We start from the raw sequence: 23,544 nt of genomic DNA, 5'->3' as shown, positions 1-23,544 counted from the left end.
GAACACGTCCTCTTTTTTGAAGATGTGACTTGCATTCAAAGAGAGCAAAAGTCTTTGATTTTTGTTTGTTTCCTGATTCTGAAATATTGAAGCATTTACATCCAATAGCTGGAAAAAAAAAGTATGTTGGCAATTACCGGGCTTAGATTGGATTCTGCAGCTCAGAAAATGTTACTTCAGCGTTTCTAGATATTGTAGGGTTTTTTTTTCTTATTACCTCCTATCTTAAATTTACTTCCATCCTCTAACCACTACAAAATTACCTGACCTGTTCCATAGGAAAAGCTTCATCCGAAACTGTCATCTCACCCACATTTGGAGGGTGAAATCTGCAAATTAACTGTGTCATTCAATCAACCTTTAATACTTATGAGGGCTGAGGTTAGAAATAGAGTGGAAAGAGGACTTTGTGTGGTAGAAATAGAAGGGGGGAGAGATAATTGCAGGAAAATAGGGACAAAAAGGGGAGAGGAGGAGAGAAAGCATTGAAACATATGAATGGGGGAGGTGGGAGGAGGCTAAATCAGGAAAAAGAGATTAGCCTCGGGGAAAACATGGAAAAAACCTGGAAAAAAATTCAGTAAGTTTGAGGGGAAAGCAAGAAATCAGATGGAAAAGGGAAGGAGAACAAAGAAAGCTTAATCATTTTTTAAACTTATGGAAAATTAGCTTTGTACAATATTCTGCTATCTGTATTAAACTATTTGTGTACATGAATATTTTCCCAGCTTTGGAAGAGGAGGGGTTGACACCCCTTCCTACATCTGGCCTTCTTTGGATGCTATAAAGCACACTTGTTTACTTTTTGAAAAGTTAACAGAAATGCTACTGGAAGGATTATCCAGGTAATAAATAGGGAAGGATTAACAGCCTTATTGAAATCATTCAAGATATTGCTGTTGGGACGTGAGTACTGTCTTGGTGGTAGAGACTGAGGATATATCTACATTGCAACTAAAAACCCATGGCTGGCCTATGCCAGCTAACTTTTTACTAACAGGGCTTGAGCTGAAAGCTGTTGGAACTTAGACTCCAGGATTCTGCAAGGTGGGAGGGTCCTAGAGCTGGGGCTGCAGCCAAAGTCTGAATGTCTACATTGCAGCTAAACAGTCCTGCAGCCTGAGTCCCATGAGCCTGAGTCAGCTGTCACAAGCCAGCTGTGAGTGTCTAATTGCAGTGTAGATACCCTGAGAGTCAGAAATCATAGCCCTTGATCCATCAATGCAATTAGATATGTATGTAACTGAAGTTAATGGGGACTACTCATATTCTCAAGTGTTTTGCTGGATCAGGGCTTGAATTTTGTTCCCAGCTTGGTCAATAATTCACTGTGTGACCTTAGCATTTCTGTGCCTCAGTTTACTCATATATAAAATTGGCATACTTCCTTAGTGTGAGTGTTTTGTGCTGAAAGGTGCTATGAGTGGGGGAGGAGATGCAAGCATGAGCAAATGTATTTTTCAGAGGTTATGTATCATTTGCTTTTTAAACTTTACTTTTTCATGAATTTCCACTATTTAATGAAGTTAGATTGTAATATCTAAAATAGTAAGTCCTTGAGGTTTAAAATCAACAAAATTAAGTATGCCACAATAATAGAAGTTTCTTTGCTCCTTGGGCTCGTTACCCTGCAGAAGAACTGATCTACCTCATTTTGTCCCACTCTTATAGAGGAGAACTCTGCTTAAGCAAAGAATCTGCTAAAACAAATGCTGCTTCTACCACTATGCGGGAGATAAGGAATGCAAAACGAGACAGGCTTCAGTCTTTGGTCTTGAGAACTGTTGTATTAATTTAGATGGAATACATAGGACCAAAGAGTCAAAAGTGTTAACGTGACCCAGTCCACTGTCCAACATTAAACAGTTTTAAACAAGGTTCAGCATTTGGTATACAGTGATTTTAGCCTGCTTAGTATGATGGCAAACACACCATTATAAGTCTTAACTTTTTTTATTAAAGGTACAGAAAAGAAGGAAAAGCCATTGGAACACTTGTAATGTAAAGTACTAAATAAGGCTTTTATTTTTAACTATTCCCCTTGTTCACTTTTCCTTTAGCTGGAGAGAGCTTTTAGAAGGAGAAAACTCTTGTTTGACAGCAAAGGTAGTAAATGCAGCCTCTGTCTCTTGTGTTGACTTGCACATGCAACCTGACTGCTGGAAAAACACAGGCTCGGCACATGGTCTTATCAGCCACTCCAAGACCTGGCAAACTTGTGCCAGCATTGGGCTGTTTAGGGAATTGCATTTAGCCACCTTTCTGGTCACAGTCTTACAGCAGGGTTACAAAAGATACAGTCTTGGCTGACTAAGCAAGACTTTATTAGAGGGAAGGAAAAAGGAGAGATAGAAAAGAAAGTAAGAGGGAAAGAAAAGAACACACTGCAGGATAGTGGGAGGAGACAAAGTCTCACGTTCCAGGAGATGGTTGGGATTCAAATGGATCTAGTGGAAGTGGTGATATCTATCTTTCTCTCTTTGGTCTGGTCTGGTCTGGTCTGGTCAGCACATCATTCAGGTTTGGGATGAAGACAGTCCAGTGTCGCAGGAGATGGGGAGGGTGACAGCTATGATAGAGAAGCCCTCTCCTTCCCCTTTGTTTGTCTTTTAGTTAGACAGTATTGTAGTAGCCTTCATCCATGTTTTTCCCTGAAAATCTCTTTTTGTGAACTCCAAAAGGGGAGTGGTGGGAGGAATAGTCCATTCACTTTTTTTAATTTTAGTTATTTTATTTATCAGTTAGGCCTAAAATTTGACATACCAATTTTAGTTCGTTCATTTTTGGTTCTTGATTCCTTTTGATTACAAGGAATGATTTTTAACAGTTTTTGTGTTCTATTACTAGGCCTTTTTGTTAGGACTAATTTTTTTTATCCCTTTGTACCTTTTCTCAATCAATATAGGTTATTGTGACATTTTATGAAATTTTACATATTTTTTATAGTTGAGCTCACAATTAGGGTAAATTTGTAGACCCAATTATTACAACAGGCAGGAAAACAAAATAGATATTGTCAGTACAAGCTTTTTAATATGGATTCTCAGGTAAGTGCCTTTGAAAAGTGGCTTTAAACTGAGGAAAGTGAAGCTCAAAGCAATAAGAAGCAAATTATTAAAATACTTAAAAATATCAAAAATAACCAAATTTGTTATGTTTTGAGAGGAAAATAGAAAATTGGAGAATCCAATTCAATTCTTCAATGTCTAGGTTCTCAGTATTCTATCTGGAAAAAAGGGCTGTAACCTGATCAACTTCATTAAAAACATCTAGTCTGATATATTAAAACTAGATCTCCAAGAGGATCCACTCTATAATGTGAGGGGGGTAGAGGGGTGGGGAATGTTAGCTGCATTCACTTGTGTACGAAGCCTATTAATACCAAAGAAAGTGACATTGTGAATTTTACAATATCTGACATCCGAAACTGACACAGGAGGTACAGGAGCCTCCAAAGTGCTAGACAACAACAAAATGTCAACATAGATGTCTCCCAGATCTTTATTGCCCAAATGTTGGAACTATTGCTCAAGGAAAAAGAAAAGAGTTGAAAAATGGAAAACAATTTCTAGCAGGGAATGAACAAACTGCATTGCTTTTATCTAGCCAAACTGTGAGTTAACAAACAAAACAAAACAAAACCAACCCCCCAATATATATTTTGGAACAAATTTCAGCTTTACAACTCTTAGAACAAATAAATGAATACTAGATTAATGGAGAATTTGAAAATTCTGAACTTGCAGCCACTGGTAATAAAGTGTAATAACTGAAAATTTTCCCTGAAAATTTGCAGTGAATTGTTTTGTTATATATTGAACTCAGGGTTGTTGGTTTTTTGTTTGTTGGATTTTACTAATTTTAATAAGTAACAGTACTGGAATATATCCCCTAAAAAGAAACAGTGTTGCAAACGTACTTTAAAAATCCAGATATATCTATTACTGTGCTTTAAAAGTAGAGGAGGAAAAATTGGGCTTATCCATTTTAAAGTCAAATATTTATCTTCTGTTTTATTTAATATTGCTTTATCATAGTTACTGTAAACTTCAGAAAAATTGTTAATTGTGAGGGATTCATTAAAACACTTACAAAATTTTCTGAAGTAAAACTAACTTAACTAGATAAGTAGCACAATCCAAAGTGTTTTATAAAGGTTGGAAAACCTGTACCATTTACATAGTTTAAGTATGGATCCATAAACTGAGGCATTTCCATGGAAAAGATTATAGGAACTCTCTTAATCTTATGTTTTTATCACTGTAGTATCAGAGCAGCTCCTTCTGAAGAAAAGTGCAGCCAAAGAAGAAGTCAGTCAGTCAAATAGCACTACATCCATCTTCAATTATAGGACAATACAATTCATTGTAACCCACCCCACAAACACATGGGAAACAGTTAGTTCTTTCTTTCTTCTGGAAATTGCTGCTCAGCAGAATCCCACAATCAAATTAGTACAGTGCAGGAATGCTGAGCAGAAAGAAGCTACCTACCATTAGGGGAATGGAATCCTCTAAGTAGCAATTAGGAAATCGAAGGATGTCTTTTAACTATCAAGCAGTCAGAATAGACTGGTCATTGACTTATTTGCTTTGTTGAGAGCTGTAAGGGTCCCGCCTTGTTCAGCAGATTCCAAGTACGTGAGACAATAGCTCAGGTTGCTTTCTCAATAAGAGTACTTTTGATAGCTTACATTTTCTTCAGCTCCTTGAGGAGTATATAGTGAGTCTCGTCCAAACACTTTCGCAGAGGCCTTGTTGCAGACATTTTAAGATTGACATCATGGCTCTATATAATGCTGCTAGCACTTCCACACATCCTTCAGTTCTGGCAAACCTCAGAAAGCATTAAGGTTCTCCAGAATATGTGGACACTGTGGAGGCACACTTATTTCAGATACTACAGTTGAATGCCTCCTCCTTTGGTTAGTGTGGAAGAATGCAGTGACAGTAATTCACAGAAAATAATTACTAGATTAAGAAATTAAACAGATTTACTTCATCTGTTCCTAACTGATATATTGGGGCAGATACTGACCCTAATTATATTTTTATATAGTGCCTGGTATAATGCAGCCCAGAGTTGGCCGAGGCGGTTATGCATACCACGCATAAATGTTTAGTAATAAAAGTTGTACAGGCAACTTGATCTTACTTTTGATGCTATTGCACATTGCGGTTTTCTAAAATTTAGAGGCCTCCAAGCTTGAGTGTGTGTATGCTATTCTATTCAAATTCTTATACCAGACCCATCACCATGGCAGTGGACATCATAAGCCAGTTCTTTCTTTTGCTGCATATGTGTTGCTACCATTGAAATTAATAGGAATTTCACAAGTGTAGCTCTTTTCTATTAATGGAACTGTCTATTAGGGATGTATTCTACACTTTGTGCATGTATGGAAATAAAGTTAGCATATAAAGAAGGTATCTATGCAAATCGAAAGGATACGTATTCCCTTAGTTTTTTCATGAATCTGTTTTATAGACACCTGCAGTTAGATTCAATGTTAAATATTTTTTGCTACTTTGATTGCAATTCTGAGCCTAGCTTATGATTCTAGGTGATGGCAGCAGAAGTGAAAATTTAGTTCTTTGAAGGCCTCTATGCATTCCCACTAATGAGACTCAGGACCTCTAGCACTGAGCTGTGGAATTGTATAGACAAGCCACATCCACTGAGGGGAAGGGGTTCAGTAGCACTCTTTCATTAGGATGATATAATTGGCTCAGTCTATATACAGGAGCATGCTGCCTGGTCCACCTCAATTCCTTCTCTACTGATAGCTAATGGAACTACCTCTCCTGTCTCTGAGGGTGGTTAGCCTGTTGTCTTCAAATGGTTTGTTAGTTAGCTAGCTAGAACTCTTGGCCTTTGATTATTTCTGAGATCATGTTGGGTCCTGAAACCTCTACAGGATTTAAAAGATGTGCAACGTGCTCAGCTATCTACCCTGCGACAGACTCATGGATTTGGTGCCTGGTATGCTTGGGAGAATTGCACATTCTATCCCATTGCACTATTTGCCTAGCTTTTACTCCTCAGACATAAAAGAACAGGCAGCTCAGGCCAGGCTACATGCACATTGTCTTTGGTAAGCCTCCCGACCATCCTGATATTCCTGTGGAAACTTTGAGGTGCACTTCTGTGCAGAGGTCTTCTGTATAGAAGCTTAAGATGCACAAAGACCAGTGATACTCAGACTTCAGTGGTTCAGGAGCCAAATTAGTGATCAACATTACGAAGAAGAGCTACAGTAGTGTGAATGCACTGTTTTATTTGCTATAGTACTATATATTCATATTTAAACAGTATAACACAGGAAATATTTTTTGTGTGTATATATTTTATTTATACTACACACACACATTCTCACAGCAAAGGGGATGGATCACTTGATGATTTCCTGTTCTGTTCATTTCCACTGAAGCAGCAGGCATTGGCCACTGTCAGAAGACAAGATACGGGGCTAGATGGACCATTGGTCTGACCCAATATGACCATTCTTGTGTTCTTACATTCAAAATGACTGACCAGGTATTATTATTTTATCAATTACAATTAGTTATTAACATAGTAAAAGCATCCTGATTGGTTAAAAACTTTGATTAATAATTAAATCTCAGTGTTTTAATATGTGCTACAAAGAGCCTCAGCAGACACATTAAAGAGCCACTTCCAGCCCCCAAGCCTCAATTTGAGTATCACTGACCTTGACACTCCTGCTCAGCACCCCCCTTGATGTTGGGCCTAAGGCTAGGGTTGCCAACCCTCCAGGATTGTGATAGTCTCCAGAAGTTAAAGATTATTCTTTAATTAAATATTATGTCATGAGGAAACCTCTAGGAATACGTCCGATCAAAATTGGCAGCCCTAAGGTCCACCTCCTCAAAAGCTAACACCTACAGCCGCTGAGCTTACCACTCAACACTGTCCAGTACTGCAAACTCCATCTAGACAGTCGACCCCAGTACCATGATACGTATCAGAAATACTGTCAGGAAGAACAATTCCTTTGAAGCCATTAGAATTGACACTGGTTGATGCCATAACTGAAAGGCATGCTTCCACATCTCTGGTAACTCTGCTACAGGGAAAAAGGAGAAGAGGTAGCATTCCAACTCACAAAGAGTGTCCTAGGAGAAGAATAAGAGAGGAGGCATTGTTCTCTTTCTATCACTGGCATGGTTTCTTCAAGGACTCCTTACAGATGCCAATGCCAGCTTTGGCCCACATGCCTCCATCTGAGACTCCAGTTTTGTAGACACATCACTGGTGTGTGTCCCTCCAGTGCCGTCAATTTCTCTTTTTTGTGGAAACCCATCAAAGCTATTAGCTTTGCTTCCACTGCTTGATCACACAATAGCATTTTCCACTTACTTCAATTCAAAACATTCTGGAGGAACATGGATTCCTCTCAGAACCAGCCATGCAAGTGCTCCTGATCCATTCAAAAGGAGCCCCATCACCTTCCTTCAAAAAAGACAGGACAGAAAGATATTAGGAAGGATCCTCATCAATTACTCATGTTGCCCTTCATTTAGGAGTCCATGAAGGCTCTTTTAGATTATTTTGATTGTTGGGTATTGGAGACCATAAACAATGGTTATATAATCCAGTTTCATACAGGCCTCCTCCATTCTTCTCTCACCCCCAAACCTCCTTTTGGGACCCCTCTTGTGAAAAGACCCCTATTGGAAGACATAAGCTCCCTTCTTCCAAAGGGTGCTGTAGAGGACCAATAGCAAGGGAAAGGGTTTTACTCCAGACGTTTCCTAAAATCTAAGAAGGGGGACTGCCTAAGGCCCATCCTGGATCTCAGAAACTTCAACAGGTACATAAAGACTTCCAAGTTCAGGATGCTAACACTGGGGACATCATCCCATTTCTGTTCAAGGGGAATTGGTGTGAACCACTTAACTTGTAGGACATTTGCTTCCATGTAGTAATAACTCACCCACATCAAGTACCTTTGATTTTGTGTGGTAGAAAATCACTTCCATTTTCATGTACTCCTATTTGGTCTGGCCACAGAACTGGATGTATTTGCAAAATGCCTTTCAGTAGTTGCAGCACATCACAGACACAAGGGCATATTCATATACCCTTACCAGGATAATTTGGCTACTAAAGGCCAGCTTGCTAAACAGTCTTTCTTCTGGAGCTTAATATATTTGAAACCTTCTGCAGTCTCTAGAGCTCATCAGTTGGGAAAAGTTCTCATGTGAGCCTACACAGAGAATCACCTTTATCAGGTTGGTCCTGGACTCCACTCAGGTGAGGGCCTTCCTCCTGGAAGATAAATTTCTGAAAATAAGAGACTTTCTGCAAACTTGCAGGGATCAACCTGTGCAAACACACTTTTTCCTAAAGCTTATGGGTCTCATGACCTCATCAACTTACATGATAACCTTTTCTTGCCTAAGAATGAGGCCCCTTTAACTTTAGGTTGTATGTCATTACAGACTGATTGTACACAGCCTGAAAAGGAGTGTTTCATCAGCTACCCTTGTGCAAGTTCAGAGACAATGTACTCCAGGGGCAACTGTTCAGTCTTCTATCACCACTATTACAATCGCCACAAATGCCTCCAGCCTCAGTTGGGGTGCTGATTGCCAGGACCTCTGTGTACATGGACAGTGGAACACTTTGGAGTCCAAACTCCACATCAGTGTCCTGGAACTCAGAGTGGTGAGGTAGGTCCTAATGGCCTTCCACACAACATCAAATGGTACAGTACTTACAGACAATACCGTGGCCAGGTATTAGATCAACAAGCGGGGAGGAACACACTCCTGTGCATGGTGGCTATGGTTTATCCACCATCATATTTACCATAAAGCAGTACACCAATCAAGGGAAGAGAATGTATAGGCAGAAGTACTCAGCAGGAGGTTGTATGATCTGCACTAATGGTCCCTGAGCCAATGACAGCCTCACTTTTACTCAGGTAGAGATAACTAAATATCTGATCTCTCAGTCCCTGTCCTCAAAGGAAATCCATGCAACATGTTCAAAAGATAAGCCTGGGACCTTAAATTCATAATTCCGCTGGACATTAAAAACCATGGACTTAATAGAGGCACTGGTTCATTACAACAATTTGTAACATAACCTACTGCCTGTTAACCCTTAATTGCCCACTTCATTTTAAGTGGTCCCTTACATTGTTTGTGAAACCCTTACGCTTCACAATGTGATCCACCTCACATTTTCCCCTGACCTGAGGAAGATCTCTGAAGCTCAAAAGTTTGTCCTTTTCCGCAACAACTAAAGAGTTAATGCCATTACAAGAGGGCATACCTGCAATTTTAGAATATCTATTCTACTTGAAATCACCGGGGTTAGCAGTAACTTCCCTCAAGGGTCATTTGGCAGCTAAATTGGTTTACCATAACTTGGTCAGGGATAATCCTATATTATCTCACCCCACAGTTTCATGTTTTCTGAAAGGACTAATGCCTTTCCCCATGAGAGAACTTCCTCCTACCTAGGACTTGAATCTAGTACTTACTACACTTATGTGTCCTCCCTATGAGCCATCGACCTAGGCCCCTTGGAACATCTGTCTATCACAACAGAGCTCTTAGTCTCCTCTGCAAGGAGGTTTACTGAGCTCAGTGCCTGGATGGCCATTCCTTCCTACGTGGTACTACACAGAAAAAAAATTGTCATGGGATCTCACCCTAGTTTTATGCCTAAAGTTATCTCAGATTTTTACCTGTCACAATCTATGTCCCTTCCCATTTTCTTCCTCAGATCTCATGCTCACCAGAGGAGTCTCATGAAAGAGCTTTGCAAAGCAGGAACATGTAGTTCAGTCCGTTTTTTCATTAAGCACTAGTCATTGGACTTGGCATTGTGTACTGGTGCTCAATTTGATAGTGCAGTGCTGTAGTCCATTTTTTCCTAGAACTCCTTGCCCACCATACTCTGATGGGGGCACTGTTTGCTAATCTCCCGTTAGTGGGAATGCACAGAGGCCTTAAAAGAAGAAATATAGGTTACTTACTGGTAAGTGGTAGTCTTCAAGAGTTGTTTCTGTGCATTCACACTACCAAACCACCTTCTCCTCTACCTAGGCATTCTTTGTGTTTCAGCACTCCTCAGGCTAGGGAGAAGGAACTGAAGTAGGCTGAGGTGTGCACTGTCTTCTATAGACAGTGTCGATGATGTCATCTTACCATGAGAGCACTACTGCATCCCGCAGTGGATTTGGCTTTCATATATAGTTCCATAGCTCAGTGCCAGAGATGTTAAATGCCATTAGTGTGAATGCACAGAGGCAGCTCTAGAAAAACAACAAATACTAGTAAACTTTGATTTTTTTTCAAATATTTACAAATAATGTGTGATCTGCAGTTCCTGAACACTTGACAGTGTATAAAGACAATATATCAGTTATGATAGTTTTATCTAACTGACATCTGTGTTATTAAAGGTGGTGTCATCAATTATTTTTTCAAGCTTATTTCAGAAATATTTTGTTTAAAAATATTGGTCTTATTTCTTGTAAGGAGAAAAAAGCTATCATTTTATATTGGCTTTGCACAGGTGTAAACATTTACATAACATGCAGACCACCAGAGGAGAATCAGACCCATTCACTTCATAGTATTATATGTGGCAGTTGCTCCCAAAATGTGGAATTTTGGGAATAAGCAGTATAACAGGAGGAATTTTTCAAAAACAATAAATCTTTTTCAAATATAAGTCATTTTGAAATAAAAAAGGGAAAGCAAACTAATTTCTTTTCTGTTATTAAAGGAAGGAACCGAGACAAAAGGTATTTATGAAATGTCATAAGACTGAAAGCTAAGAGAAAATTCAGCTGCAACTACTAAAAAATCTCAAGTAGGCAACACAGAATCTTTCTTTTTTCGTATCAGAATGTGTGTCTTTTAAAATAAGCCTACAGGATTTTTTTTCCCTTCCTACAGACATTTGCCTCATTGTACTAGATCGCAGAATAGCAGGAATTGTTAATTGAAATGAATAAAATGATAGCTAAACAAATGGGTGCAAACTCACAAACAGGCTAATTGTTGCACTAGAATGTGTCTGTTGTCAACCTTCACAGGTTGTCTTGCAGTTCCATTGGCCCCAGTGATACTTACTAAGGATTTCTTTTTATAATGTATTTATTTTATTATTTATTTGGACCAGACTAGTAACACAGGCAGCATGAGAGAATAATGAGCTGCATTCTTGGGGTTAGTGAGGAGTCAGCACAAGTTGTGGGAACAAATAACAATCAGACAAGGCAGTGTTTTATAATGTCGAGGCCACAATCCATCATCTCTGGGATCTTTCAGAGCTGGACTAATAAAGGCCCACTTACAATCCCCAACAGAGTATAGTTTAATTAAATTTGTCCATTAGAGGACTTCTCTCCCTCCCTTTTACATTCTAAAAATTAATTCTTCTGCTTTCTGCCTGTCTTTCTTTCTACATCACAGATGCATTGAACCTTCGTAACCGACAGGTCATCTGCATCACGCTCAAAATCCTCCAGCACCTGGTAGTGTCAGCTGACATGGTGGGGGAAGCCTTGGTGCCCTATTATCGCCAAATCCTCCCCATCCTCAACATCTTTAAGAATATGAATGGTGAGTTATCCTACTAGTCACTGTATCTTTCAACCCTAAGGCAAAATGGGGCTTGAGGCAGGGTTAATTAACAATGTAGTTAGGATTTATTACTGCATATAAACCTAGATCCATTTGGAGCTCTAAATAATGTAACCCCCACTGCTGTTCCCGAGGGATGCAGTAAAATTAACAATTTCATTTATTACTCCTTGCATGTACAGCTTATTTAACACAGTACAAAAGCACTGAAGCAGTTCTGTAATCTTCCAATAATTAAACTGTAAAGTTTTTTGTAATAGTCTTTTGACTACATTAATAGATTGCAAAGGTTTTTTCTTTTCTTTTCAACATGGTAATTTTAAGTTCACTATTTTAATTCTGTTCTGGGTTCTCCTCACCAGTAAAGTTCATTCTTACCCATTATTGCTTTTTGGTTTAGGAGAGAATAAAAAGAAAATTATTAACCAGTTTAGTCAGTTTGACAGACAAGAGAAATTATCTCTAGCAAACCTGTGAAGTTTGGAATTATTGTTGCACAGTTAACAGGTTTTACTATGGAAGAAATTTAGAACCACTTCATGCTCCATACTCTTGAGTAAGTTGTTTTATTTGTAGTGCAAAATTCCATGGCCAGTTTTGTCTTAAAAAAAAATAAATAAAGTACTGCATGGAGTATTATTACACCATTCTCACAAACCTTAACCAAACTGCTATCTCCAAAATGTCTTGTTCCTGTAGTAAACCTATCTGTTCAATCACTTATTAAGTTATTGACGTCTAAGTTTTATGCTATTCACTTGCAATACTGTAGGTTAAAAGAAGTTAATCACTAACAACCATGCTAATAAAGGTTATAATGTAGACAGGGTGTCTATGAAACTCATGCTATTTCAGTGTTTAGCCACTGGGCTACCTCCTTCATATATTACCAAATATTGCCTTGTATTTGGGTTTTGGTTTTGTTCTTTCTTAACTTTTTATTAAGACAAAGTTATAATAAAATGTTAACATACTAAATCGTACATTATTTATTTGGGATCAACATAATATTCAAAGCATCTGGCTAATGATTCTGGTTTGCTGGCTGAGGAGCCTTGGTTCTCTGGGTATGCTAAAAAAATAATGACCAGGTTTCTTAATATCTTTCTTCTTTTTGGCACTTCTCTTGTGTATTTGGTGTGAAAGTTTGCCCATTACAAGGACAGTCCATATTTTATTATACCACAGAAAGAGGAGTCAAATTTTTCCAATAATGTGCAATACAGAGTCTAGTTGCTAACAGTAAAAAATATATTAATTTGTTCAGTTTTAAATGTAGATCCTTTACTGGAGCATTAAGTAAAAAGGTCAGAGGATCTCTAGAAAGCCAACATTTAGTCATAAAATAAATCTCATTAATAATTTTCTCCACAAACCAACTAATTCCGAACACAACCACCCTATGTAAATATGTTCCCTTTTCCTGCAACCCTTCCAAGAGAACACCTCCCCAGTAGCAAAAATATTATGCATCTTAACTGGAGTCAAATACCTTCTATAGCAGTGGTGGGCAACCTGCGGCCTGTCAGGGTAATCCGCTGGCGGGCTGCGAGACAGTTTGTTTACATTGACTGATCGTCCGCAGGCACGGCTGCCCGCAGCTCCCAGTTGCCACAGTTCGCCATTCACAGCCAACGGGAGCTGCCTGTGCCACTTCCCCCAGCTCCCGTTGGCCAGGAGCAGCAAACTGCGGCCACTGGGACCTGTGGGCAGCCGTGCCTGCGGACAGTCAGTCAATGTAAACAAACTGTCTTGCGGCCCACCATAAGATTATCCTGATGGGCTACAGGTGGCCCATCACTGATCTATACAGTACATTTTCTTATTTGTTTTCTTATTTGTTTTTTAACTCTTTTTGAGAAATGCAAAAATGTCTGTCCAGAGACTCTAATGGGGTTTAGACTTTTAAAAACTGTATGTAAAGGACATTGAATTAAACAGCGAACGCATTCTAATAAGCTGTAGACAGTGTACCATGTATAAGACAGTTGGCAGGGGTCCCTACCTGGCTTCACTCCTCCCTGGAAGAGTGACATCCCCCTCCCTCAGCTCCTCGGCAGAGGCATGGCCAGGCAGCTCTGCATGCCTCCTCTGCCTCAAGCGCCAGCTCCGCAGCTTCCATTGGCTGAGAACCATGGCCAATGGGAGCTGTGGAAGTGATATCTTCAGATGGAGGCAGTGTGCAGAGCTGCCTGGCCACACCACCACCAGGAGCTGAGGGATGTCGCCGCTTCCAGGGAGCCCTCCCTGAGGTAAGTGCCACCCAGAGCCCTCACCTGCTCTCGCGCCCCAGCCCTGAGCCCCCTCCCACACCCAGACTCCTGCAGCTGGGGGGGGGGCAGTGGTCTAAGCCACACCAGCCATTTCAGAAGTCATGGCAGTCCCAGAAAGTCACAGAATCAGTGACCCCCAGGATAAACTCACAGCCTTAACCATGTGTACAGAGTGGAATGGAGGAGAACTGTCAATGTCTGGAAGTTGTAGGATGTAGGGCTGCGATTAAAAAAACCACATAGTTGAACCTCTGCATCTTGGTTAGGAAAGATAGAAAATGTGGCAAAAGACCACCTTGGCTTACCCTTGAGATCTTGCGTGACCTACAAAATAAAAAGGCGTCATATAAAAAATGGAAACTAGGTTAGATCACGAAGGATGAATATAGGCAAATAACACAGGAATGCAAAGGCAAGATTAGAAAAGCAAAGGCACAAAATTAACTCAAACTAGCTATGGGAATAAAGGGAAACAAGAAGACTTTTTATCAATACATTAGAAGCAAGAGGAAGACTAAGGACAGGGTAGGCCCACTGCTCAATGAGGAGGGGGAAACAGTAACGGGAGACTTGGAAATGGCAGAGATGCTTAATGACTTCTTTGTTTCAGTCTTCACTGAGAAGTCTGAAGGAATGTCTAGTATAGTGAATGCTTACGGGAAGAGGGTAGGTTTAGAAGAGAAAATAAGGAAAGAGCAAGTAAAAAATCACTTAGAAAAGTTAGATGCCTGCAAGTCACCAGGGCCTGATGAAATGCATCCTAGAATACTCAAGGAGTTAATAGAAGAGGTATCTGAGCCTCTAGCTATTATCTTTGGGAAATCATGGGAGACGGGGGAGATTCCAGAAGACTGGAAGGGGGCAAATATAGTGCCCATCTATAAAAAGGGAAATAAAAACAACCCAGGAAACTACAGACCAGTTAGTTTAACTTCTGTGCCAGGGAAGATAATGGAGCAGGTAATCAAAGAAATCATCTGCAAACACTTGGAAGGTGGTAAGGTGATAGGGAATAGCCAGCATGGATTTGTAAAGAACAAATCGTGTCAAACTAATCTGATAGCGTTCTTTGATAGGATAACGAGCCTTGTGGATAAGGGAGAAGCGGTGGATGTGATATACCTAGACTTTAGTAAGGCATTTGATACAGTCTCGCATGATATTCTTATAGATAAACTAGGAAAGTACAATTTAGATGGGGCTACTATAAGGTGGGTGCATAGCTGGCTGGATAACCGTACTCAGAGAGTAGTTGTTAATGGCTCCCAATCCTGCTGGAAAGGTATAACAAGTGGGGTTCTGCAGGGGTCTGTTTTGGGACCGGTTCTGTTCAATATCTTCATCAATGATTTAGATGTTGGCATAGAAAGTACGCTTATTAAGTTTGCGGATGATACCAAACTGGGAGGGATTGCAACTGCTTTGGAGGACAGGGTCAAAATTCAAAATGATCTGGACAAATTGGAGAAATGGTCTGAGGTAAACAGGATGAAGTTCAATAAAGATAAATGCAAAGTGCTCCACTTAGGAAGGAACAATCAGTTTCACACATACAGAATGGGAAGAGACTGTCTAGGAAGGAGTATGGCAGAAAGAGATCTAGGGGTCATAGTAGACCACAAGCTTAATATGAGTCAACAGTGTGATACTGTTGCAAAAAAAGCAAACATGATTCTGGGATGCATTAACAGGTGTGTTGTAAACAAGACACGAGAAGTCATTCTTCTGCTTTACTCTGCGCTGGTTAGGCCTCAACTGGAGTATTGTGTCCAGTTCTGGGCACCACATTTCAAGAAAGATGTGGAGAAATTGGAGAGGGTCCAGAGAAGAGCAACAAGAATGATTAAAGGTCTTGAGAACATGACCTATGAAGGAAGGCTGAAGGAATTGGGTTTGTTTAGTTTGGAAAAGAGAAGACTGAGAGGGGACATGATAGCAGTTTTCAGGTATCTAAAAGGGTGTCATCAGGAGGAGGGAGAAAACTTGTTCACCTTAGCCTCCAATGATAGAACAAGAAGCAATGGGCTTAAACTGCAGCAAGGGAGATTTAGGTTGGACATTAGGAAAATGTTCCTAACTGTCAGGGTAGTTAAACACTGGAATAGATTGCCTAGGGAAGTTGTGGAATCTCCATCTGTGGAGATATTTAAGAGTAGGTTAGATAAATGTCTATTAGGGTTGGTCTAGACAGTATTTGGTCCTGCCATGAGGGCAGGAGACTGGACTCGATGACCTCTCGAGGTCCCTTCCAGTCCTAGAGTCTATGAGTCTATAAGTCTATCTGTGTGGAGCCCCATAAACTTCAGTTGGGTTTCTCACAGACACAAGGGGCCAACTTAGTGGGTCCAATTGCAGGATCTGGAGCCAAATACAGCACATCAAAAGGAAATATATCATTTAAATAAGTGATTTATCTGCTGAGCCCCATTTTCCAAATTGAGCAATCCTGGTTCCCTAGCTGCTGTTGTTTCAGATCAATGGTAGGGAAGGCTCATGTCTGCTAGTGGCACTACATAGACATAAAGATGCACGCAACCGGTTAGATCACACTTGCTATACAAAAACCAACCAACTCAATAAAAAAGCAAACAGGTTTTCAAACATTTGTATGACATATTATTGTGTGGATTTGTATCTGATATCCAATTAAACGTAAGACTTCATATTTGTTGTTCAGGAACTAAAAAAAATCCCCCCCAAAGCCACTCCTGGATTAATCACTCTAAACAGCAAAAACAAATAGCCCTAAATTCTATTTACTATGTTATGTTGTTGTTGTTATTCAACTTGAACAAGGCAAGAGTAACAGTTTGTGACTATGTGAACATTTTAGTTTTGTGCATTCTTATTTTAATTAATTATGTAACAGTGTTTTTACACGCACATCAATTAAAAACTGTAACTAAGCATAGTGATTCAGTGTCTGTACTTGGTTTTCGAACAGAGATCTATGGAAGAAACCAGGCACAATGAATTGTGACTATACATAAAGCTAAGAGTTTGCCTTTCTTTATAAAATCTTGTTGCCCTAAAAGCTGTTTAGGGCAGGACAGAGATGGAAAGTGTAGTGAAGGGGAGTAAAACGGTCTAACATCAACATATTTATCTAAAACTTCTATTTACTTTCTAGGCACAGGATGAGGGAAAGAGATCTTGCCACTCTGAGATATTGGGCTTCTTTTCCCTTTCTTCCAGCTTCCTCCTTTCCCTTCCTGTCTCCCTTTTAACTGTCCCTAGCTGACTATCTGAATCCCCTCGTTAACTGGTTAATCACCCAGTCCGTGTTCAGTTAGCTCCCCAGTTTGGCCTGTACAGGGCAGCTTACAGAGTATAGAGTGGTGAGTCAGCCTTAGGTGCCTCCCACTTTGTCAAAGGCCCATTGTTCTTTTCTGTCTACATTCTCTTTCCCCAGGCATATTCAATAGGAGACAGTTCTAAATGAACACTCAAATGCCACTAGGTCTTCAGGCAGAAAGGGGAGTGCACTCATTAGCAAGTGCAGTACTTCCTCATTTACTTAACTCTGCTGAAGCTCTGCTACTGATTTGGTCGACCACAGCTCTGGGTCTGAATATGGTTTTGCAACTCTAACATCAAGGATAATATTTTGATATTTATCTAAGCATAGTATTTGCCGGCACTCAAGGTATTCTGAAAATATATAAAACACGTCTCCAATTTCTACCCTACTCAGATATCATGCCAAAATAGCAAGATATCATGCACTATTTTTCTGTAAATGTTTATTTTAATCTTGGAGCAATCTGACCAAAGAAAAGACAAAACAAGGAAGAGTTTTCCCCAGGAGGATTATTTTGCCTAATACACCTCTACCTCAATATAACGCTGTCCTTGGGAGCCAAAAAATCTTACTGCATTATAGGTGAAACCGTGTTATATCAAACTTTCTTCAATCCACCAGAATGTGCAGCTCTGCCCCTCCCTCCCAAGCACTGCTTTACCGCGTTGTGTTATATCGGGTTGCGTTATATTGAGGTAGAGGTGTATTAGCCTTAGTACATAAACTTGCCAAAGAGCTTCAAATGTTTCACATTTCACATGATGCTCATTATTTTTTTCAACATTTCCATAAAATCTTGTTTTCAGTTGTTTCTGATGCAGCCATGGATATTTTCTGTAGGCCGAAATTTTACTCTACCATATAACTATTCAGTGCATTTGTTGTAAATTATAAGAATTTGTTTAAATGTTGTTAGAGACAAAAGGGGCAATTACAAACAATTCAAAGGTTTCACATTGTTTCTTCCTGTATCTTAAGACCTGTATTTTTCCAAGTGGTATCTTGCAGGTTGTCTTTTGGTATTTGAAAACAAACTAAAAGCAATTGAAAATTGTAGTTATTTGTTCTATCCAGTGTCTTGAGACAAAATTCTGATTACTGCACATTACTCTAATTTTGAAATAATTAGAGAATAAGGGTTTTCAGCAACTAAATATAGCATCTGATTCAGCTGTTGGATCCTTGACACGCAGTGGACCTGATTTTGATTGCTAATTCTAATTCATACCAAGGTACATTATTTGTCTTCAACTGAGATTTATAATGGCACATAAGTGACACCAGAATCAGGCTCAGCATCTCTGATGATTTGAGGCTATATTATTTTTTTCCAGGAAGAACTGTATGGAAAGTAAATAAAAATTCAGAGTTGGAACTTGTAGTGGACCACTTTATGTCCCAGAGAGAACATTTGCAGGTTGTGGAGAGGGCATTGGTACAGTCTGCTGCTTTTCTTTCCCAGAGAATTTTTAGAGCGACAAGGTGGGGAAGGTAATATCTTTTATTTGACCAACTTCTGTTGGTGAGAGAGACAAGCTTTTGAGCCACAGAGAGCTCTTCTTCAGGTCTGGGACAGGTACTCCAAGCATCACAGCTTAGAGTACCTTTCTCAGACTTGAAGAAGAACTTGAGTGGCTTGAAAGCTTGTCTCTCTCACTAACAGAAGTGGGTCCCATAAAAGATATTACCTTCCCCACCTTGTCTCTAATATCCTGGTACCAACATAGCTAAAACTACCTTGCATACAGAGAATTTTTAACATTTCCATCATGTTTTATGCTCATATGTGCTTGTTCAGGCAGCACTACCATTATTTTGTGAATATGGTTCTTTTTTTAAATTCTTAGGGTCTAGAATCAATGTCTTTTATTTATCTAATGATGTGCCTGAACACCATCTTTAAAAAATGAGTAGCTCCAAATGGGTGAGTTTCTAACAAAAATGAGCAGAATTACTGAAGTGCTGAGCATTTTTGTATGATGCCATCATTTCCAAGGGGATTTTGGCTCAGAAGGACCACAGACATTTGAAAGAAAGGTCTAGGCATGTGGTCCTAAAGACTCACATCTGTACCTGAAAGTGATTAAGAGAGGTGTGGGGTTTTATGTGTTTTGGATGGTGGGGTTCAGCTCTTTATGTGGAAACTCATCAGTGCCTATTGATGTCTCTATATAATCAGGAGCAGCGCGAGGGTTTTTGGTGCCCTAGGCGCAGGGCCGGCTTGCCGGTCCCGCGGCTCCGGTGAACCTCCCGCAGGCGTTCCTGCGGACGGTCCGCTGGTTCCACGGCTCCGGTGGACCTCCCGCAGGTGTCCCTGCGGACGGTCTGCTGGTCCCGCTGCTTCCTGCGGGAGGTCCACCGGAGCAGTCTGCCACCCTCCCAAATCCTGGTGCCCTAGGCGACCGCCTAGATCGCCTAAATGGAAGCGCCGGCCCTGCATATAATGTGTCTCAATGAAATACGTTGCTCCATTAATTTTGTAGTTTCCTGTATGAAAGAAATAATCTTGATCTTATTAGCTGATTTTCCCATTATTTTTATAACAATCTGAGAGAACACATCACAATGGACATTGCTATTGAACAATAATATAAGGTATGCCAAATATATTTTATGACTAGAGTTTGTTGGTCACAAAGCAGATGTAGTTCAGATCTGAGAAAGTGAAACATATGTTCTATTCTTTGGATTTTTACAGTTATACAAGTGCAGGAGAGATTATATGGCTTAGAATTGGTGAATACTACAAATCGTATTCTGTGACTATTTATTGAAATTTTTCAGTGAATTCACTTCAGCTGTGTTTATGCCTTCTTTGTGTTCACTCTTCGTAGATATATACTGTTCAGAATATTTGTGGAAACTGAATTTTAAACAAATATTGGTGCTAATCATGGAAAGTGAATTTTAAATTTGTAGACATAAATGTTCACACTGAAAACTTATTTGAAGTCTTACACTCATCCAGTTAGGTCATATAATATATTTCTGTTCCCTATCTGTCAATAAACCAATCAACACACTCTGAATTGAAAATATCAAATACATGTATACTCATTGCTTGCACACAATCTGCAAACCAAAAAGTATGTGCCAAATTTATTCAGTAAATAATTTCAAATGACAGAATTGTAAGCTGTTCTCAAAGCTAAATTAATCTACTATACTTTTTATCCAGCTCTAATGCTCATCAATATTTCCTGTAGTTCATCAAAAATTATGATTGACATTTATCTCTTTAAATGGGGTGTCCACTGAATGACATTTGACAGGTGTGAGGATATGCTGTCTCCTCAGGTATAAAGGACAAGGAAAACATAAGGAGCTAAAAATACATACCAACTTGAAAAGGAGGGCACAATTGCCACCCTAAGGGATGCAGTTACTTCTGACTTCCAGGTTTAAAGGACCAGCCACTAAAATAGTGTAATTAGACCCACCTATTGGAGTCATTGATGTGCTGTGATTCACCAAGTACGTGGTGTTCAGGCACTTTCACGTACTTGGTAGTATACCAGATATACCTCAATTTAGGAGCAAGCACCAAAGCAAGCTGTCTCTGTCCCAAAAGGCTCTACTACCCAGTGATTTCCCAATATGCACTCTCGAGCAAAAGGAGTCTTTACTAGAGTTGGCAGAATTGAAAGACTGCAAATACCGTAGACAGAATGACTTGACCATTTACAGCTGAAGATAGACATAGACATTCCTAACTCAGCCAGGCCAGTAGGGGACAATCCAAAAGAAGGAAGTAACAATGAGTACGCCTTCTAGTCCACAATTCCTTAAAAAGGGCAATGAAGTACTGGTCTTCATGTCCTGCTATCCAGAGCTCAGTTCCATAGTCATGGTGTTGTTGGAGGCCTCTCTACATTGTCTTACATTGTGCAAGTGAACAGTTGCCTAATGCCTCTTGTAGGCAGGTGCCCTTATGTCCTTCTGCTACTAGTCTCCTTTCACTGACTGCTTCCCATCTTGGATTGTGACTCTTCACTCAACCTCAGTTCCAGCTCTCAGGCTGCCTGTTACCTGGTCTTTATTGTGCAGCTGTCTCCCAAGCTGCTGCCTCCATCTTGCTGCTCCACACAGAAACCTCGAGCTGTCTCCCCAATCCTAATCCTCTCTGCTTGTCTCCTCCTTTTTCTGTTCAACAAACATCAAAGAACCCTCTGCCTGTTGTCTGCTGAACTAGTTCCTGCTCCTCCCGGAATGACCGGTAGCCCAGTTCTCCATTCAACTCCTTCTTGAGAGACTGTTATTTGTAATGATATTTCCTGGAAATGGATCCTGTAAGAGGATGAACCCAAAAACAGTGGTAATCAGGCAGCCACTGAGAAGGTAGCACTTAGGGAAGAGGTTGAAATCCAAATTGCCTGAGGGCCAGAGATCTCAATAGAAGATATTTTGAGGTCTCTAAACTATGACTTTATAACGTTCTCCACAGAATAATCTAGTATTCATTTAAACTTTCTTTACTGGGCAAATTTTCTGAGATATTTGCCCAATTTCCAAATGTATATATTTATTCTAGAAAACTTTGAGAATTGTCAGCTGTGTATGGTTGTCAGCTGTGTAAGATTGGTTTGGGGAATTGTAATGTTTCAGGAAAACATTAGTTAGTCAAGGGGTAATACTATTCGCAGTTGATTAGATGGACAATGCTATTACTTGCAAATACATAAACAGGAAACATGCTCTGCACTTGAAAATCTGTTTCTCCAACAAGCAACTTCACGCTTTATTCCCTGCCAACTTTTTTTATGGAATATCCTCACTGAATTAATCTGAAAGTCACTCCCCTCCGCTCCTGTAAATTCTTCTTCTAGGCTCACTTCTACTGTGATACTTACTCTAAATTTCCATCTGATGATTGCTGGTTGGAATGCCAGTAGGAATTATCATTATATCTCTGGTTTGTTTCATATAGAAAAAGAAACAAATCTGATTTCAAACTTCCAAATTGTTTGTTAAAACATATATTCCTCTCACTCTTACCCTCATCCTCCCTCCCCTGCTCCCTCTGTTCATTTGTTACGTCTGTGTTTGCATCTTGTCTTAAATTATATATTGTAAGAAATTTAGGACAGGGGCTGCCTCTTACTTTGTGATTACAATGCCTAATATAATGGGACCCGAATTTGACTGGAGTCTCTAGGTGCTATTGTAATAACTAATAACAAACGTAATTAAAAAGACCAAGTAAAGAACTATACCCTGGTGATGGAAAAATACAGTAGGTTAAAAAAGTTAACATGCTGTGTTTGATATGAATATCAAAATGTGCAGTTAGAAATGTCACCCATAAACTAAACTGTCAATGTTCTTCATCTAAAAAAGCATTGGTAACATACTAATGCAAAAAGTTATATTGGTTTTGTACCACAGACACTTCTGCTAAAAGCTTCCTGAATAGACTCCAGAAAGACTAAAATTTGATTGCAGTGTGCATATGTATCAGTCTTAAAGGCTTAATTTCTCTAGGTGAGCTGTCATGATGACAGAGTCTGCACTGTAAGTACACTATGAGCAACTGAAAACGAGTTGCAGTGGAAACAGGACAGAGGTTAAGGTTCAGTCTTCTCAAGGCCTGGACAGTTCTCTATGGAATTACTGTATAAGAAACCAAAAAAAAAAAAAAAAAAGAGAGAGAGAGAGAGAACTCTAACATCCAACTGGCTTGTTATCTTTCTTTCAGTTCTAAAATTATTTTGAATGTTTATAAACACGCAAAATAAATTTGAAGTACTCTTTTGTTCACATGAAGCAATTGTAATCACAGCCACAATACAAAATGCACATAGCTTCTCCCTATAATATTGCTAGTTTTATTGATGCTGCTTTGCTGGCTTGCATGCTTGCTTTTAATATTTCTCTCTGGTGTACATAATGAGAACCCAATGGTTATTCTTCCAGGTCATGAACAGAAAAATAATGACTATGACTTAGGCCTATTATGAACCTTATAACACCATTTAAAATCTCTTTTTCACTTAAATACAGTACTTAAATATGTCTTGTTTTTATTAGGCTTATTTCAGTCTTTTTTTTGGGGGGGGGGGGAACATTGCATACTATAAAATCTGTTTTCTTTTTTGTATCATGAAACCTTTGCTGTGCATCTCCTCTTCTAAATTGTTTCATAGTCCTATAAGATGTCTTAGATAAATACAATTTAAGAACAAGTAGAATAAAGTTTGTCTCTTGTGACAGCACTAAAGAGAAATGAGACTAAAGAGAATAAAAAGGAATCTTCAAAGCTTGGTATAAACTATAATTGTGTACAGTGTTGTATTTATACTAGAATGAACACTGGAAGCAGAAGTTTGTTTGATAAGAGTTA

At 39.4% G+C, this 23,544-nt stretch overlaps 1 protein-coding gene across 4 annotated transcripts in view; it reads left to right on the top strand.

Moving 5' to 3' along the window:
- PACRG (parkin coregulated) overlaps positions 1 to 23,544 on the top strand; it is a 472,217-nt gene that overhangs the window by 294,828 nt on the left and 153,845 nt on the right. For 3 of the 4 annotated variants that reach the window (XM_050949187.1, XM_050949188.1, XM_050949186.1), the window contains exon 5: positions 11,460 to 11,609. The exons of the other annotated variant lie outside the window; for it this stretch is intronic. In XM_050949187.1, coding sequence (XP_050805144.1) covers positions 11,460 to 11,609 — 150 coding nt within the window. The remainder of the gene's footprint in view (positions 1 to 11,459; positions 11,610 to 23,544) is intronic. 4 annotated transcript variants of the gene reach the window in all.

Source organism: Gopherus flavomarginatus, chromosome 4, assembly GCF_025201925.1.
Source record: "Gopherus flavomarginatus isolate rGopFla2 chromosome 4, rGopFla2.mat.asm, whole genome shotgun sequence".
NCBI classification, from domain to species: domain Eukaryota; kingdom Metazoa; phylum Chordata; order Testudines; family Testudinidae; genus Gopherus; species Gopherus flavomarginatus.
This window is presented reverse-complemented; position numbering and strand designations above follow the sequence as displayed.